Source organism: Pagrus pagrus (assembly GCF_965226575.1).
Source record: "Pagrus pagrus genome assembly, chromosome: 24".
Taxonomy (NCBI): domain Eukaryota; kingdom Metazoa; phylum Chordata; class Actinopteri; order Spariformes; family Sparidae; genus Pagrus; species Pagrus pagrus.
Genome location: NC_140206.1, coordinates 9,027,433 through 9,045,308, shown reverse-complemented (window position 1 = coordinate 9,045,308; position 17,876 = coordinate 9,027,433). Strand labels below are relative to the sequence as shown.

At 41.9% G+C, this 17,876-nt stretch overlaps 1 protein-coding gene across 2 annotated transcripts in view; it reads left to right on the top strand.

Annotated features, from left to right (window-relative positions):
- dmd (dystrophin) overlaps positions 1 to 17,876 on the top strand; it is a 279,023-nt gene that overhangs the window by 200,697 nt on the left and 60,450 nt on the right. The window contains exons 46-60 of one of the 2 annotated variants that reach the window (XM_084346659.1): positions 1,271 to 1,297; positions 4,957 to 5,079; positions 5,737 to 5,909; positions 6,022 to 6,157; positions 8,431 to 8,606; positions 8,821 to 8,968; positions 9,321 to 9,446; positions 9,948 to 10,097; positions 10,246 to 10,344; positions 10,745 to 10,844; positions 10,991 to 11,160; positions 11,450 to 11,567; positions 11,918 to 12,129; positions 12,375 to 12,529; positions 13,718 to 13,904. In XM_084346659.1, coding sequence (XP_084202785.1) covers positions 1,271 to 1,297; positions 4,957 to 5,079; positions 5,737 to 5,909; positions 6,022 to 6,157; positions 8,431 to 8,606; positions 8,821 to 8,968; positions 9,321 to 9,446; positions 9,948 to 10,097; positions 10,246 to 10,344; positions 10,745 to 10,844; positions 10,991 to 11,160; positions 11,450 to 11,567; positions 11,918 to 12,129; positions 12,375 to 12,529; positions 13,718 to 13,904 — 2,100 coding nt within the window. The remainder of the gene's footprint in view (positions 1 to 1,270; positions 1,298 to 4,956; positions 5,080 to 5,736; positions 5,910 to 6,021; positions 6,158 to 8,430; positions 8,607 to 8,820; positions 8,969 to 9,320; positions 9,447 to 9,947; positions 10,098 to 10,245; positions 10,345 to 10,744; positions 10,845 to 10,990; positions 11,161 to 11,449; positions 11,568 to 11,917; positions 12,130 to 12,374; positions 12,530 to 13,717; positions 13,905 to 17,876) is intronic. The other variant, XM_084346660.1, reaches the window with a different exon arrangement.

Below are 17,876 nucleotides of genomic sequence, written 5' to 3'. Positions count from 1 at the left end.
AAAATTCGTCACCATTTTGGGAAAAACACCTGGTCACTTTCTTGCAGAGAGTTAGATTAGTAGATTGATACCTCTCTCATGTCTGGGTGGTAAATATGAAGCTAGTGCTGTGAGGCAGTTAGCTTAGCTTACCACAAACACTGAGAACAGGGTTAAATAGCTAACCTGGCTCTGTCCAAAGTTTTAAAAATCTGCCTAGCAGGGTCCTGACTTTAGCAGCATAAATAGCCAAATGGTGCTAACTATAATGCTAGTCGGCACTATAGTTAGCTAAGTGTGGTGCTAACTATACTGCCAATTTGCAACATAGCTGAGTGTGGTGCTAATTGTGATGCTAGCAGGAGGCTCAAATCCCCTAATGCTAGAGTCAGGTGCCTGGTCAGTCCATTTTTTAAACTTTGGACGGTGCTAGTTAGCACCATAGTTAGCATACTCTTAGGCATAAGAGTGGTACCAACCTCATCATCTAACTATTCGCAAGAAAGCAAATAAGCTTATTTTTGCAAAAGGTACAGAAATACAATGGAATCAAGTGAGTCAAAGAAGACATTTATTTATAATTATTATTAATAATAATAAGTCTGGCATCTTATTGTCAACAAATCATATGAAAGACCAAAAAAACAATGTGTCAGTATTGTCAATACTTTCTGACTTTCCTACGCTGTATCTCTAAGCCCCAAGCACGTTGGTTCCTACTAAATATGGAACATTTTCAGTTTCTAACAAACGTTATTAAACAGGAAGAACGTTTTATTTTTTCCCTCTGGTGAGTATTTGTGGCAACAGGATTGAGTCAAAATAACAGCATTGGCAACATTGTGGCTCACTGATATGTTTTTAATAGTTTTTGGACAACAATAGAGCTCCATGGCACAGAGGAAGAAGATAAAATCAGACCCTGATACTCACACAATGTTTGTTAGTCTGCACATGGGATTAGTTGACAATAAGATGAATAAACAATAAGACCAGACTTATCCTTTCCGATAAAATGAAGCTCTAACCGTAACCCCAAAATATTTCTTCTGGCAGCCCAGAGTTAGTTTAAAAAAGTTACTTCGATCTAAATCAGAATTCGATTGTTCCCTCACGAATAATATCCGAGTTGCTTTTTTTGTTTTTCTTTGCTGCATTCTCATTAACATGTCTTCTGTGTACATGTGAAACCTGCTCACATGTCTGAATCTCATTGGTTGCTCTGTCTTGCCTCTGTGTCACCGCATGCTCCCCGCCCCCCTCGCCAACCAATTAAATTACAACCTCGCAGTTCCCTGATCTGCCAGTCACTGAAGATGTATGTACCCTGTCCACCAATCACATGAATCGACCACATGCACTTACACCACATAGTGTCGACTGTTGGATGAACACACATCTGAACGGGCAGTAAGGTGTTTCTTCAGGCGCACTGAGAGGACTCTCAAGCACATATTTAGTGACAGTTTGATTTTGACTGAACACGCTCGCTCTGCGTCAGCGTGATGCAGCAAACCTGGGAGCTGCCCAGTCCTCCGAGCTGCTCCTCTCAAGCTGTTTAGACACTTCAGTGCATTGCTGGAGAACTCTTAAGCAGTAATTGGTGCACTTCATTTCCCGTACTCTCCACGCTGGTGTGTGTACTCTGTAATCACAGGCCTGGTTTCAACTTTTAGATGACAGCATCAAAAGTTACACAACATACATGAACTCTACTTATTATTAAACAAATCACTTAATCCCAACCAGCCTCAGGGGTGATGTTGAAGCCGACCTTTGACCTCTTGTGTCAGAATGAATGCATTATCATTGTCCATGATAACTCCCCCAATTTTACACTTTAAAGTGTGTGAAAAAAAGTAGCATAAAGCCTTTTGTGGCTCCAGAGGAAGATGCATGTCATCTGATAAATTTCCTCCAGTGATGTTATTCAGTGGCTAAGTTGCATTGTGGGTAATGTAGGCAGCAGGTTTCATTTGGCAGAGAATCTCAAACATCTGTGTGAGGAAGGAAAAGGAAGCAAAACACCAAAAATGTGGTCTAGTGGTTTGCAGATGGTTTTTGGTGTGAAATATAGACTGACCCTAGCATTTTAAAGGTGCAGTATGCAACTTTTTTACGGGCCAATAAACAAACAGTGTTCGTGATTCAAGTTATTGCAGTTTTCAAGAGCTAACCTGATATTTAGATGTACTTTAACAACAAATGTGTTTAACTGTAAATATTAGAGCAAAACAGACCTGTATTTTAAACTTTAAAAAAATAAACACTGTTTGAAGCTAGAAAGGTGGCAGGGTCCGCCACATATAAACAAAGTAAAACAGTATGAAATTGTGTTGTCCTTTAAGGTCAGTTTGTTTATTCAGTTTATTCAGTCATGAAAACAAAGAGAGTTCCTTTATTTAGTTTTTTCAGGCATTAAAACTTCCCCAAAAAACGACATAGCGCACCTTTAAAATTTAATTATGTTTTCCCCCAATTTGCATTTTCCCTGGTAAAATTATTCTTGGTGGATTTTTCACATCGAAAAAGTCAATTTCAGACTCCCCCACGCTGGGATCCCCCACATTATGAATCCAAATTTAACCTCGGGATATATTTGACACTTTGACATGAAATAAATACATCGATTCCAAACAAGTGAGGACACAAGTGCGTAGTGCAGTGACCGAAATATAAAATATCCAGAGTGCAGGACAAAGCCATCTCACCACACCTATCTGCGCCCGGGCACCAAAATAGAGCCCTTACTCATTTTCATCTCCTCTCAGCGCCTCAGCAGCAGTGAATCATTGCAGCATACTGTCAAATCTGAGTGTATATTAGGATGCTGCTGTCTTTACTCATACAGTGTTTTTGATAAAGACAAATGCAGTACAGATGTGTGTTCAGTCCAAGTCGTCTAGAAGGGAGAGGAGAGCAGACCAGATCGTGAGAGTGGGAGACACAAGCTATTTTATATGCTTTCCCGACGTATGCCTGTTTTCGGTCTGCAGTCGCAAACCTTGAATCTAAAAAAAAAATTTTTTAAAAAAATCAGTAAGAGTGACGACAACAGGCATCTCAACAAACTGCCCGCCTACACTGATTCAGTTTTAAGATGCTGGGAAGGAATGTGTGTTTGCTGGCAGGAGCTAAATATCCGTCAGTCTAGACAAAGACTAGAATAACTTACTCGGGCCAAACTTCCTGTTCAAAGTGAGACATCGGCCGCTTTTTGGTGTGAGACGAACCACATGTTGATTTAAGCCTCGAGATCTGCTCTGCTCTCATGTTCAGTGGCACTTATTGAAATTACAAACACATGCAGACGATGTCAGAAAGGCTCCAGATGAAAAGTGTAATGTGTGAGCAGGCCGGTCTGTGTGTGTATCAGACGTGATTATGTGTTTTATGAATAATAATAATATTATAGTCTGTCTTCTTGCCCAATATCAATAGTAATATTACAATAATATACAGATATTGTAGCAATGATTTAAAAAATGCACAACAGACCATCTAATTAAAGTGTAAAAACGATAATAGTGGCAAAATTGGGGTAAGCTAAGCTAATCTTCTCAGCTCTTACCCACCCACAACCTATCTTGTATATTAAAATGTTGCTACAAGTGAACACACTGTTCATGTATTTTGTGAGAGTGTGCACACATCTGTATATTTCTCATTTCTTTACCCGAGTATGACAGAGCTAATGCTAATGCTAATAGTGAGCAGAGAAACTGGGACATTCAAAACCGCCCTTTTCACTTTACTTCATAACACATAGTGCACGTGTGTGAAATGTTGAAGGAAACTTTCTTTCCTGACTATACTGCAGTTTAAAATGCAGTTAAAGGGCCATTCCACCAATTTTACACGTTAGTTTACCCACTGATTGGGGAAAAACATGGGCTACAAACTGCGGTATAGCGTTTAAAAGACATGGGCATTCGTTAGAAAGGGAGGGTTTATCGGAAAACATGCTAAGCTGCATTATGGGAAATGTAGTTTTTTTGGAACCTGCCCCTAACGAATGTCAGTCAGAAAAATATTTAAGCCTCTGCTGCTTCGATTTTGACCATTCTGTCGCTTGTGAGTCTCAAAGTGCGATGCTAAATCACAGGAGTACACTGTTAATGATTCAGGTGCCAAAAAGCCACCAAATTGAACATTTGTATCCCTGAAGAGGATATTCAGTCCATTAGCGAGTGAGTGAATCAGCCCGCTCCCTCCGTCCCACTCCCGCGAAAGTCATTATTACTGAACCCAGAGCTGACTTTTTGACTTAAGGCCGGCAGCAATCATTACCTTCCTGTGAGGCTGCTAATAATGCAAACAGAGGTGTTTTTTATTTTTTTAAAATTTTGGGTTAATTAAAGCGTCATTTGAAGGTGACGGGAGCGTGAAAATGAGGTGAAGTGAACCGAGCCGTGTGCTAATGTCCCAGAATCTCTGCACCTTGGAGAGGAGTTTCATTAACCATGAGTATTATGTATCATGATCGGGGCAAATGTAAAATTAATTTCTATTTCAAGCAACGACTAATAATCAAAAGCTCAAATAAATTAACAACGCAAGCCTGAGTACGATGGTGGTACACAGTAGGGAGTAGTATCGTGTTTGAAGAGACACAGTGAGAGATCACATGACATCTGACTGCCTTGAACATATCTGGGGCTCCATTTATCAAAAGTTTATAATTCATCATGTGAAATTCATCCCGAATAAGTAATTTAAATGGGTTTTTATATAGAATACACTGAAATAATGGATGAAATATGTAGATCTGATTTACATTTTCTCATATATTTTTAAAAATGACGTCCAGTGAGGTCTTTGATGAATGAATTCCCAGACAATAAGTGAGAGAAATGAACATAACTCTTTTGTATGAAGTCATAATACTGTTGTGTTTTTCTGATCTACCTTTCTACTTTGTGTGTCGGTGCCCCCGCCTTCCTGTGTGTGTGTGTGTGTGTGTGTGTGTGTGTCCAGGACTATCTCACAGAGCTGCAGGCGTTGCTGCGTTCAGTGTCAGAGACGGACTTCAAGCTGAACTCTCCTGAATACTGGCCCGCAGCGTATTATAACCTGCCTCAGCAGGAGCACTGCCTGAAGGTCAGCGCTGCTTCAGTGTTTCTGTCTGAGAGACACAGATAATATTTCTCAGCGAATAATATCATGGACAGTCGGTTCAAAGCAGTATGGTAATGATTTCAAGAAGTATTCAAATTAAGGTTGGGACGATAGCAGAATCTTAAACTTTGATACAATACTTTTATAAAAAAAATAAAAAAGATTTAAATGGTTACCTCTTTCAATACTACAACAAAAAGGAAAAACCGCAAATGCAAAAATAGTGTGTTTTGGTCTCAAACATATCTGTGTACCGTGTCGAAGAGATGTCTACTGAAGCTAGCATGCTAACCAGCTAGCCCCGGGCCTGAAAACCTCTTTCTCCCAGTGGTCCAAAGCTCCTGTGCCAGCGGTGTAAACACCAACGCTCTCCTGTTAGTCTGGCTAGCTGCACTGAGCTAACGCGCTAACAGTAGCTACAGTCATGGATGTATAGAAAGAATACAGTCGGCAGCGACTCTGGTGATATGTTGGGAGAATGAATTCAAGTTGAAATAGAAATAGCTCCTTTAAATTTGCAGTTTTATTCATGTAGTAAAGTTTTAGCTACTCTATATCTCTGCATTACGATGTAAATACTATAAAAGTATATGATACACATCCCCTCTATGTGTCCTCCGCCTCCACCGTAACACACAGGAGGTGAAGGGTAGCATCGACCAGCTGCAGGGCCCGGTGGTGGGAGCGCTGGCCCGCAGGGAGGAGATGGTGTCTGGGGCTCGGCCTCTGGAGGGCCAGAGGATCCAAGAGTCCGCCACCCTCCTCAACACCAACTGGGACAAGCTGAACAAGCTCTACCAGGACCGGCTAAAGTAAGGGGACGGCGATGTGATGTGATTGCATGAATATTGAGTCATTTTGTGCAGCCGTTTGACTGAAAATCTGTGTGTGTGTGTGTGTGTGTGTGTGTGTGTTCACATCAAGGCGTTGGCAGGATTGCAACGCCAAGTGGCAGAAGCTTGTTTCAGATCAGAAGGCGCTGGAGGAGTGGCTGAGCGACGCTGAGAGCACTTTAAAACTGGCCGAGAGTGAGCCAGCACAACACAGACAGCACCTCAGGGTAACACACACACACACACACAGACGCACGCACACACACACACACACACACACACACACACACACACACACACACACACACACACACACACACACAGAAACACAAGCATTTCTGTACAAATATCAAGAAAGGTTTTCACGCACAAGTCTGATTGTACCCAGAAAACTGCTGAGTGTATTCCAGTTGTAGATGAGTCATACTCCGTCTCCAGTGTCCACTAACGCCGCCAGAGTGCCCTTGAGCAAGGCACATGGGTCCAAACTGCTTTCCTCAGCACTTTCATCTTTCTTTTTCTCAGTTTGCTGCCTTAACGGGTGCCACATTTTGCATAAAAGGACAAATTTCCCTGCCAGAGCACGGACGAAGCAGCATGTGACCTAACGGGATGTGACATGTGATGACATGATCTGGTACACATGACATCAAAACGTGTCATCACAGTTAATTCACTCGCATCGTCATTTTCTGGGTAATGATTAGCTAGTCGTCAATCAGGACATGTGCTCCCATCTTCATCTCTGAGGCCACAGAATATTAAGTTCACCAGTGAGTGTGTTAATCTCCTATACTCTATAGATAGATAGACAGATAGATAGATAACGATCATCATCAGTCATGTACACATGCAATAAAAGAGTCTGTCGTAGCCACAGCAGAGCAACACTCACTTTACAGAAGTTGAACTGTCACTCATTACTCACCACGTCTGGTGTCATGACATAATAACTCATAAAATAACATGCCAAAACACGGCATGACACAACTTTCCAAACACGACGTAACATCACAGCACGACGTTAAGTCTCTGTGTGTAGTCATGAGTTTTTTAGTGCCCATCCAGAGTCAGTAACACACACGCACACACTCACACACACACACATGCTGGCCCACAGATGGCAGTTGTCGGGAGGAAAAGGCAGCGAGTGTCTGACGGGGCAGTCAGCCTCGATACAAACACAACGCTCTCCCTTTTTAGGCCTTATGTAACAATATTATGTCATCAATTTTGACATTTCAATGTTACATCAACCCCAAAAACTGAAATTGGAGGATTTACGAAAAAGCAATTTCATACAAGAGAAGAACAGTGGAGCTTTCACATCGACGAGATTCAGAGAAATATTGTGCGAGGAATGGTTTTCACAGACGGAGCTGACTTTTAGTTTCGGCTGCTGCGGTTAAACTGCTGCACTCAACCTTGCATATGAAGTGCTGTTATGTGTCTGTATGTGTGTGTGTGTGTGTGTGTGTGTGTGTGTGTGTGTGTGTGTGTGTGTGTGTGTCTGTGTTTGTGAGTCTGTGTGTGTGTGTGTTTGCATCATCAGACATGCCCAGTCCACTTTGGGCTGCTGTGATCAGCTCTCAGTGTCCACCTGCACAGACAGGGATGCAGTGTCCAAGTGCCACTCAAGTGCCAACCTGTATGCCTGTGTGTGTGTGTGTGTGTGTGTGTGTGTGTGTGTGTGTGTGTGTGTGTGTGTGTGTGTGTGTGTGTGTCTGTCTGTGTGTGTGCTTTTGAGACACAGGACCATCTGGTACCTCATATCACAAGCTGCCACCTGAACCGCACCCAAACCTGATCCCCAAGTGTACAAACACACACACTCAGACATATTGAGTGAATTGGTCTTGATAGAGCTGCGAGGACATTGTTTGGACTTAACATTCGTTTACACACAAAGAACAATCGTGCTCTTAATTTCTCCCACCTTAAAGCATAGTTTTCAATTGGCAGTTAGCTTAGCTTAACTTCTGGCCACAATGAAACTAATTTGCTTATTTTTCTCGCTTACAACTCCATTAATTTACCCTTAAACAACGATGCAATAAAGGTATTTTGTATATGATGACGTGCGTTTATTATGCATTAATGTATTTGAATGGTTTAGGAGCCTAATAAAACCTTTGAACTGACCGAATAATATGAAAGCAAACCCTTAATTTATACCACTGAACACTGTTTTTCAATTAAGGTGAAAATTCCTGGATGGCTTTCATGCTCTTTGGTTAATTCAAGTTGAAACCCATGAAAAACCCTTAAAACATGCAGATAATCCATTTGAAAAACCCTGAAATACTGAATTTGCATCCTAATTGAATTAATTAGGTACCTGTAAGTTTTTTTAAAACGTTGTATTAAGGAGTCTCACATTTTAAAACCCATTCAAGCTGTGCAGAAGACCGAAAATAAAACAAACAAACCCAAAAATCAATCATCATTATAACATCTTAAAACTGACTCACTCTCCGTGTGTGTGTGTGTGTGTGTGCAGGACCTGACGGAGGCCATACCTATCGAGGAAGTGGTATTGGGCCGAGTGAACTCGGCGGGAGAGGACATCAGCCAGTTGAGCACACCAGACGACGCCTCGCGGCTCCAGTCGCAGCTCAAATTACTCAACACTCATTGGGCGAACGTCTGCCAGCAGCTTAACGAGCACAAGAGGAGGTATGTGTGTGTGTGTGTGTGTTTTGCTGCAGGTCATGGATAATCTGTGTTTGTTTTTATGGAATATTATTTGTTTGATTGGTCAGTGCTTTCAGCATTAGAATATGAAACTCAATAAAATAATATAAATATTCTGTAGTGGTGGTCAAAATGCTAAATTGTGTGTCTCACCCTCCTTCCCTCTTCTTCCTGCTTCCACCCTCCACTCCTGCAGGTCCGCGGAGGCGCGTACGGCGGCTGCAGGGCTGCAGGAGGACATGGGCTCGATGCTGGGCTGGCTGGACCGGGCGGAGGGCGTCGTGGCGATCCCTCTTCAGCCTGCAGAACCACAGCACATCAGAGACACTCTGGGCAAAGTCCAGGTACCGTAAAGACACAACACAGCAGCTACAATAAGTCGCTGAGCTCTGTATAATTTAATTTAGCTGCCATCATACTGCAAATTAGTTCTTTATAATTACACTTTGCATGCGCTTACATGTGTGTGTTGGCTTGTTGAATTTAATTTAGAGGGTATTACGGTTTCAAATAAGATGCTGTAATGTTTCATTTTAAAATCCAACCTTCAAAATACTCTATTGTCAGCGTTTGTTTGTGTGTGTGTGTGTGTGTGTGTTTACATAATTTGATTGAAGGAGCGTGTGTCCTACATCGAGCTGCTGCAACGATTTCTTATTAAATTCAGCCTGTGTGTGTGTTATCTGTGTGTGTCAGGCACATGTGGAGGAGCTTCCTGCCAAGAAGGCGGCGATGGAGGATCTGAACTCCAGACACAAGCAGATAACACTTCCTGCCGACAGACAGAAAGACATCAGGATCATCAACGGTCGCTGGGCTCAGGTCAGCGGCCGCCGCTGTGAACGACGCTGCTAACAGCACGCCGGCGTTCTGTAAACAGGCATTCATCTTCACTCGTCAGAACAAAGCTGCGGCGGGCTGTAAACTCGCGCCGTGTATATCATGATGTTTTGTACAGATAAAGGTAATGAGGAGTCGTGGCTGCTGATGGGGCTCCAGGTCCTGAGGGCTCCTGTTAATACACACAGATGTAGTGTGGTGTCCTCTACCTGGGTGTGCAGGATGGAGCCAAAATACTAAAAAGTCATCATTACAAAATACATTGGAAAAAATACCTCTTCAAACAATATAACAATATATTACTAGTAATCTGCTACTAGAACAGGTGAAATTCTCTGAAAACAAGCTAACAATAGTTTTTTTTTTTGTTTACTACGCAGCCTAAATGTTGTTATCTGTGTCTATAGTCTGTCAGCAGAGATATCCTGACTCTGACTCCCGTGTGCGATTGTAAATAGTTAATCTCAACCTGTCTCTGTTTAGGTGTCCAAGGCTCTGCCTGAGCGTCAGCTGGAGATCGAGGGGCTGCTGAGGGAGCTGGAGATGCTTCAGGGTCAGCTGGACGACCTGTCGGCCTGGGCGTCCAACACCAGAGCCAGACTGGAGCAGAGCCCCGAGGAGCCACCGGCCAGAGTATGACTCACACACACACAAGCAGCTCTTACCTTCATACTCTGCCCAGATTTGAAATACAGGATTTCAAAATGCCTCCAAAGGGAAATTTTGAATGAATCTGTTTATGGAGCGTATTCATGTAGTGTTGCCTCTGTTTGTTTCTCAGCTCATTGAGGAAGTGCAAGTCAAGCAGCCAGAAGTGGAGTTTGTTTTGGAGCGAGCCGATCAACTGTACAAAGAAAGTCCTCCCAACCAACCAGGCAAGGTGAGGAAACCAAACACTACGCCAGCGATTCATCTGCTGAAAGGAACCAACAGAACGCTGGTGGCACATACGCTTTTTTCATATGCTGCGGAGGTTATTTAGTGGAAGCATTTAAGGACATTGTCAGTGTTAAATACGCTCGCCTGCTGTACTCTTTTGGGCAATAAAATAAACACTTCTCTCTTTCATCTCACCACTAGTTCTGCTTGAAGTGTTTCATCAAATCCTTATTATGTACTTCATTAATGTACGTCAGAGAACATTACGCCTTTTGAAGATCAAAGACACTCAAGCATATTTAACTAAGTGCTTCTGATAAATTCAAAATAAAAGCCTTTGATTGCATTTGTCAACACTGACTGACACAGTGTGTGTGTGTGTGTGGTGTGTGTGGTGACAGGTGAAGTATGCCAAACTGAGAGCGGACTGGACTGTGATCCTGGAGCTGCTACGGCAGCATAAGGAGAGGATGGCTGCTCTGCTAGTAGCTAAAAAAGCCAGTAAGGATTCATTTTCTTCAGTGGTTGATAATGCAACTTTAGATTTTTTAAGGGAAAGAAAGAGACAAGGAGTGCACAGATACCCGCTCAAGCCTATAACTTGACATGGATAAATGGTTAAAACATCGTGTGTGTTTGTGTCCCAGATGAAAGTCTGACAGGAAGTTCCCTGCCTGAATCTGCGGCGCTGGCTCAGTTCAACAAGTCCTGGGCTGAGCTCACCGATTGGCTGACCATGCTTGATAACATGGTGCAGAACAAGCGTGTGGTGGTGGCTGACCTGGACGACATCAACGACAACATCGTCAGGCTCAAGGTCAGCATCACCTAGATTTACTACACAACAAGCACTGAGGGAACTGTTGGGACCCAATGGGCCACCTGAAAGTAGGGCTGGGGAAAACATATTTATCATGTCTGTGAACATAATTAGGATAAGCAGTCTGATAAATGAATGATTTCCAGTGCACTGAACTATATTCCAATTAAAGGTAACAGAGTAACTTATGTGATGTATAATCGAGATATTCATTCTTACTGTAAAAATGCACTAATTCATGTGTTAATGAACCGGTAATTTACAAAGATTAATTGTGCATTTTCAGGCATCTCTACAGGAGCTAGAACAGCGGCGCCCCCTCCTGGAGAGACAGGTCACAGCAGCCCAGAACCTGAAGAACAAAACCAGCAACCAGGACACACGCAATGCCATCACTGAACGCAGTACGTCACACACACGCATACATTTACTGGCCTCATCTCCTGAAAAATGTTATTTTTTCTAAAGATATCTTTTGCAAATACTCAAAGAAATTAATTTTTTTTTTCAACGATGTTTGTATCATGTGGTATCTGTGTTTCGTCAGCATCAACGGACTTGGTAGTTGCCAGTTTGGGGGGGGGGGGGGAGTAAAAATGGCTCATTTTGCACCCAGCATACTGTACTGTACAAAAAAACCCCACTCCTAAACTCATAAACTAAAAGTGTGGTGCCAGAGCTAGCAATCAAAAACTACATGGCAGTATCACTATAAAAACAACATTTGACATTTCCTTTTTTAATGTCATTGTAGTTGACAGGCTTCAGAATCACTGGGAAGACTCTCAGACCAAACTCTCCGATAGGACGAAGCAGCTCCACAACATGCTGCAGGACTCCACCGACTGGCTGGATGCCAAGAGGGGAGTGGATCATCACATCAAGCAGGCCAGTGAGAGGCTGGAGTCCTGGCAGGAGATCACGTACACTGTGGAAGAAGTGAAGAAACAAAATACTGAACTAAAGGTTGGGTTAGACATCTTACCATCAAATGCATTGTCTCAGATTCCTGTTGCGTGTCCAAAGGAGTTTTCTAATTACTCATAATTTCCAACCTTCTATGGGAAATTTATAAACAGATTGCTAAAAATATGAATTTACTTATAAAGTGATGACTCAAAAGGCATTTAGATGCTGAAAGTGAATCATCACATTTGACAATTCCCTTCTGTTCTTCTCTCTTTCGTCCTCCACTCCCCCTCCTTCCTCAGCTCATTTTAAAGGAGCTGCAGCAGGGGCAGGGCCGGGTGGATGAAACCAACGCACTTGCTAACAAACTGCTCACTCTGTACGCCAACGACGACACGCACAAGGTCACCCAGGTCAATGACAACATGGTGGCCACCTGGACGCACATCAGCAAGCGGTAATAGCACGCGACTTACTCTACATAAACAACATACTACAAGTTGTTTGAACACAAGACAGAAAGTCTCATTTAAAAAACGACCAATAGGCTTTGAGCCCAATCCTTAAAAATAACTACAGGAGTAGTTCATTTTTTTATCCTGCCCTGGTAAAGCACAGGTTGTTTATTATATGGATAGCGAGTGGGCTTAGTTCAAACTGTTTGACTGTACTTAATGGCGTGCCTCAAGGCTCTGTGCTCGGCCCACTTTTATTTTATCTTTACTGAAACAATTTCACTGCCCAATGGGGTTTGTTTGTTTTAAAACTCATTAATATGCAGATGATGTGGTTGTATATATGTGGGCATATTTAATCATAGTCTGTCTTTAATAAAAAACTTGTGTAGGATTCACACAAAACTAAGATGTTACTCAACGTAGAAATAAAACTTTCATTTAGACAATAGGAATTGTTACTTGTTGTAAATATCTTGGTATTTTGTTTGTTTTTTTTAAGCTGTAATCCTTAAAGTTGTTATTGATAACATTCAGCTACTAAATGTGGCAATCCATCTCCCATCTTCCATTGCATTCACATTGCTAACATTAGCTCACAACTGTTAGCTAACGTTAATGTGGCTAATGCTAGCTAACCTTTAGACAGTTGATCACTGAAGAAACACCGATACCACATGATACAAACGTCGTTATACTGTTGGCTCACACACCTTGTTAGGAGGGGGAACTGTCAGAATTCTTACACAGACATAAACAAAACAATCATTTTGGACCTGACAAACATTTAAAAATCATAATTATGTTTTTAAGGATAAACACCTTTCTATGAGCTCTGTAGATGTATCCTTTTTTCATAAAAATGTTATTACTATGACCTTTGATGTCGAAAAATAGAACATATCTTTGAATTTCTGTCCATAGTTGAGCCATTGATGTGTTTATATTGATAAAGTCGTTATGAGTAAATGCTCATCATATCCTTGCAAATTTATTTCACTGGGTTCATCTGCCCAAGCAGATATTGGAAAGAAGTTGCTCATGTTTTCTGATCCAACCACTCGAAAATAGTCTGCAAAAGGAATTTAAATGGATGACTGTAATGTCCCTGTCTATTCAAGGTCATTAGATAAAGAAACCAAATACATTTTTTTGACTATGCATCCTGTCATGTATGTGTGTCTCTCCAGTGTTTCAGACAGGGAGGCGGCTCTGGAGGCGGCCCTGAAGCTGCTGCAGCTGTTCTACCTCGACCTGGAGAAGTTCCTCAACTGGCTGACAGAGGCTGAGACGACTTGCAACGTGTTAATAGACGCCACCAACAAAGAGAGACTTCAGGAGCAGCCGGCAGCCAGGAACCTGCTGGCACAGTGGAAGGTAGGACACATGCACTGAGGGATCATACATATAAAGATATAACTTTCAATGAGAAGATATTAATTTGAAAGTGAAGGACTCCATCGATATTTGATGGAAACATCCTGGAGGTCATGGTGGTGGTGGGTTGATCAATCTTAGGTCTGACAGACAGAATGACAGCATTTCAATGATATCTAAAGACCAGCTTCCAAGGACTGATTGGCTTGAGGAATGTAGACAGAAAAATCATTGAGCAGATATTGTGATTTCAGAGGAGTAAATGTCGGGACTTTGACAGGGTGGGAAAGCAGAAGATTAGAACGGGAAGAAGTAGCAGAAAATCACCCCACAGAGGAATAAAAAGCAGGACGTGAGAGAACAGATCTTATTGAACTTTCAACAAAGCTTAATCTCTGCAGAAGAGCCCTTCTTTTTTCAGCTGACCTGTTTAAGAAGCCTTTTTTCCCACTGCTTGGGTGTAGATGACCATTATTCTTACAATTTCTGTTCCACAACTGCTGATTTTACAACTCTTTTATAGCTACGGCCATCCATCCATGAGAGTTTTTACACCCAATGTAATGTAGATCTTTAATGGGGCAACGCGAGGGATCCATTATAAGTTTGTAGCTGCATGAATAAGGATTTCTTTGGAGCAGGGGAAGAAGATTTGGAAGATCAGCCCAAGAAGGAGGTTGAACAGATAAAGAAAACAGCATCAGCTATAGAAAAGGTCAAAATTCAGCCATTTTCATCTAGAACAGATCACTGGACTGGATCGAACAGTCATAACTTACAAAAACACAAAACTTTATGTCTGTGGTAATAGCAAATGTATGTCTTTGTGAAACTTAAACCTTTCTTTTGTAACTGAATAATCACAGTTATGATCAAAGAAGCATTTACAGCTCATAGCGTATTCAGACATGACATTTAAGTGATTATCGGCAACACTATAGTATAGTTTCCGATGTTTATTTGTGTTTGTTTAAGCCTGTATCTGGAAACTAGACTGTCATTACCAAGATTTACATTTTCTATGATTCTCATACCTCCACCAAGGCCCAACAGTCCCCTTTAATTCAATGAAGCCTAATGCAATATCAAATAAAACATCGAAATTTGCCGAGACGCATCCTCCATCCAAGTTTTGTGAAAATCCGTTCAGCAGTTTTTGTGTAATTCTGCTGATAAACCAGTGTTTCCCACACATATATTTTACTTGTGCAGTCCACTCAGGTATATTAACAGCCGCCCAAGTATATTTGGCGACCAATTTTGCATAAACTTTTATATTCCTAATCCATCTGAGAGAACGACGCCATCCGCAATCAATTAACTAGGACAGTCTGCCCTTGGTCTTCCTCTCCTTTCTACTGTCAATCACACATGCTGTGCAGACAGAGAGACGCTCTCTGGTAATACATTTGTTTGTGATCCTCTTTCTGTCTTTGTATAATTTGATTATTTCCCGCTTGTCCTCTAATATTACATAAATGGACTTATTCCACATGAAGGGTTGGGGGGAGATGACCGTCGGCACAACTTCTTGCTCCAGTAGTTAGCTTACTGACAGTTTAGGAACGTGTATCCCCCAATCGGATGGGCTCTTCTGACATGGAGTGGGCCGTATCCAGCGTGTCATATTTTTTCCCCCCACATTTCTGGTGGTAGCATTACCGGCCCACGAGAAGGGTGTTGCCAGAACTGACAGATAGCCAGTCCAAGCCTGGCAAAAGGTGTGGTAGTCCCGCCCACACTGTTTGATTGACATGTGACAGTAGTGATGAAGAGCGAAAAGAAAATGAAAATATTAACGACTGCGACATTTTATCACATGGGATCCATCGGACATGCAGTACATTTGCACTTTCTGACCCAAAGTTTAAGACGCTCCTCCTGGATTCTCTGCCCCGGCTGGTATGACAGGAATGCTGACATGGCAACATAAAGGGATCTCATTGGCCGGTTGCTGCCTGGCAGACAAATGCAAAAAATCCCCCCACTGCATTGTGGGTGTTGAAGGGAAGGCTCTGTTCTGCGAGAGAACATATTTTGACCCTCGGCCCTCGCCCTGCACCCACGCACACTTTCTGGCGGAGCGGCGTGCGCGCACACACATACTGTAAAGGAAACACACATGCAGAAATTTGGAAACGCACTGTTGCAAATGCATGCACTTCCTCTTCACACACACGGACACACACACACACAGCTCTCCCAGCACAACAGCAGCACTGTATGCAGAGCTGTGATAGTCTTCTGTGTCCAATTATAATGGCGGACAGCAACGCGGCGTAGCATCCAGAGAGCGCGCACACACTCACAACACTGCACGCAGATAAGGTTTAATTGGAAAATGAGCACACTCATCGTTTTATGTAGCCTTTCAAGTTCTCTCTCCTCCTCCTCCTCCTCCTCTCTCCCCCTCTGTCTTTCGAACTCACTCTGACTCACACTCTCCAACTCTGTCTCGCTTTTTCTGGGTAACTAACTCTCCCTCCATCTCTCTCTGACTCTCCCTCCCTTCCTCCTCATCTTCCGAATCCCTCTCTTTGTCACACAAACACACACACACATTTTAAACAGAGCGCATTCTGATGCAGGCGCACTACCAGCTAATCTTGAGGGAATAGAAGAAGCAGAAGATGCTTCCTCTTCTTCTTCTTGACGTGTAGTTTGGGGATTCCAGAGTAAAAGTTTTGAGGATGCTGCGCAGGAAGGTCTACCATGTTCAGGTTGGGAAAGAAATCATGATTTTTTCTTTTGAATTTTGGTATGAATCGACTAGTTTTGTGCACCCAAAAACTTCAAGAAGAGATTTTGCGTCTTTGCGTCTGTGTGTCTTCGACAGGGACTCGTCCCACTGTGGACAAAAGTGCTTTTCATAAAAACCAAAAGTGTAAAAGTAAGCTGATTCTGCTCCTCGTGAGGTCAGCCGAAGGACAACTATTGAAGTATTCTTTTCACAAAAACCTGATAAAAATAAGAACGAAATGAAAAAACGAATATGAAAAGCAAAAACCATCAATTTAGAATAAAGACATCAAAGTTTAAGTTCATGTGAAGTTGCAGCGCCGGGATTGACTCAAAGTGTTCAAAGGGATCAGAGAACATTTAGATCACAGGAAAAACTGCAGGAAACTTTCTGGAAGTACTTTTAATACATTAGTTGGTCTAATACTGCACCCCACCTTCGCTGTCGTCACTGCTTTCTATTTGTTCTATTCTTGTCTGTGTCCTATTCTTTGGTGCAATGACCCATTTTCCCCCCTCAGGTATCATTAAAATTTCATGCGATCCAATTCATCTTAAAAAACTTCCAGCCTGTGTAACGTTCTTTCACAGGATGTTTTTTTCCTCTTTGAGGACATTTTGAGAATTTAACAGACGCAGTAAAATGGAATAAACACGCGTGAAAAGAAATCAAACAGTGAAATTAAAGTCTGTTTTTGTGTTAGTTCTCAGCTTACCAAGAGTGTGAATGCAGAAATAAAGAGTAGTGACATAAATATTGTTGATTAGAGAACAACAGTTGGTGCTTTTGTGTTCATGTTATTAAAACTTGTGGAGAAATGTTTCACACAGCAGGTGAAAACATTGTTTTTTTTCATGCGCTGGTCAACATCTGTTATTTCAAACTAGAGGTACTTTATATATAATATTTATTTTGGAATTGTGAAAGCTAATGAACAAAGCGGAGAGAAAAAAAGAGTTTATTGTTTTAATACATTTAATTTCTGGGCTTTCTGGTCAGATGTAGTTAATGTCAAAGTCCGGCATCTTGGCATGTCACTTTTTGTCAAACCTGGACCTTCTTAAAAAAAGTAGTTGGATAGGCCGACCTTAATGTTTCAAAAAGTAAAAAAGTACTTGTATTTTATTGTTTTATTATTTTAAGAGCAATATTAGATTGTTAATACTGATGTAGAAGCTGCTCAAGGTGGAGCTTTAACTGCCTGATATACTACTAGATTGTTTAGTCCGGTG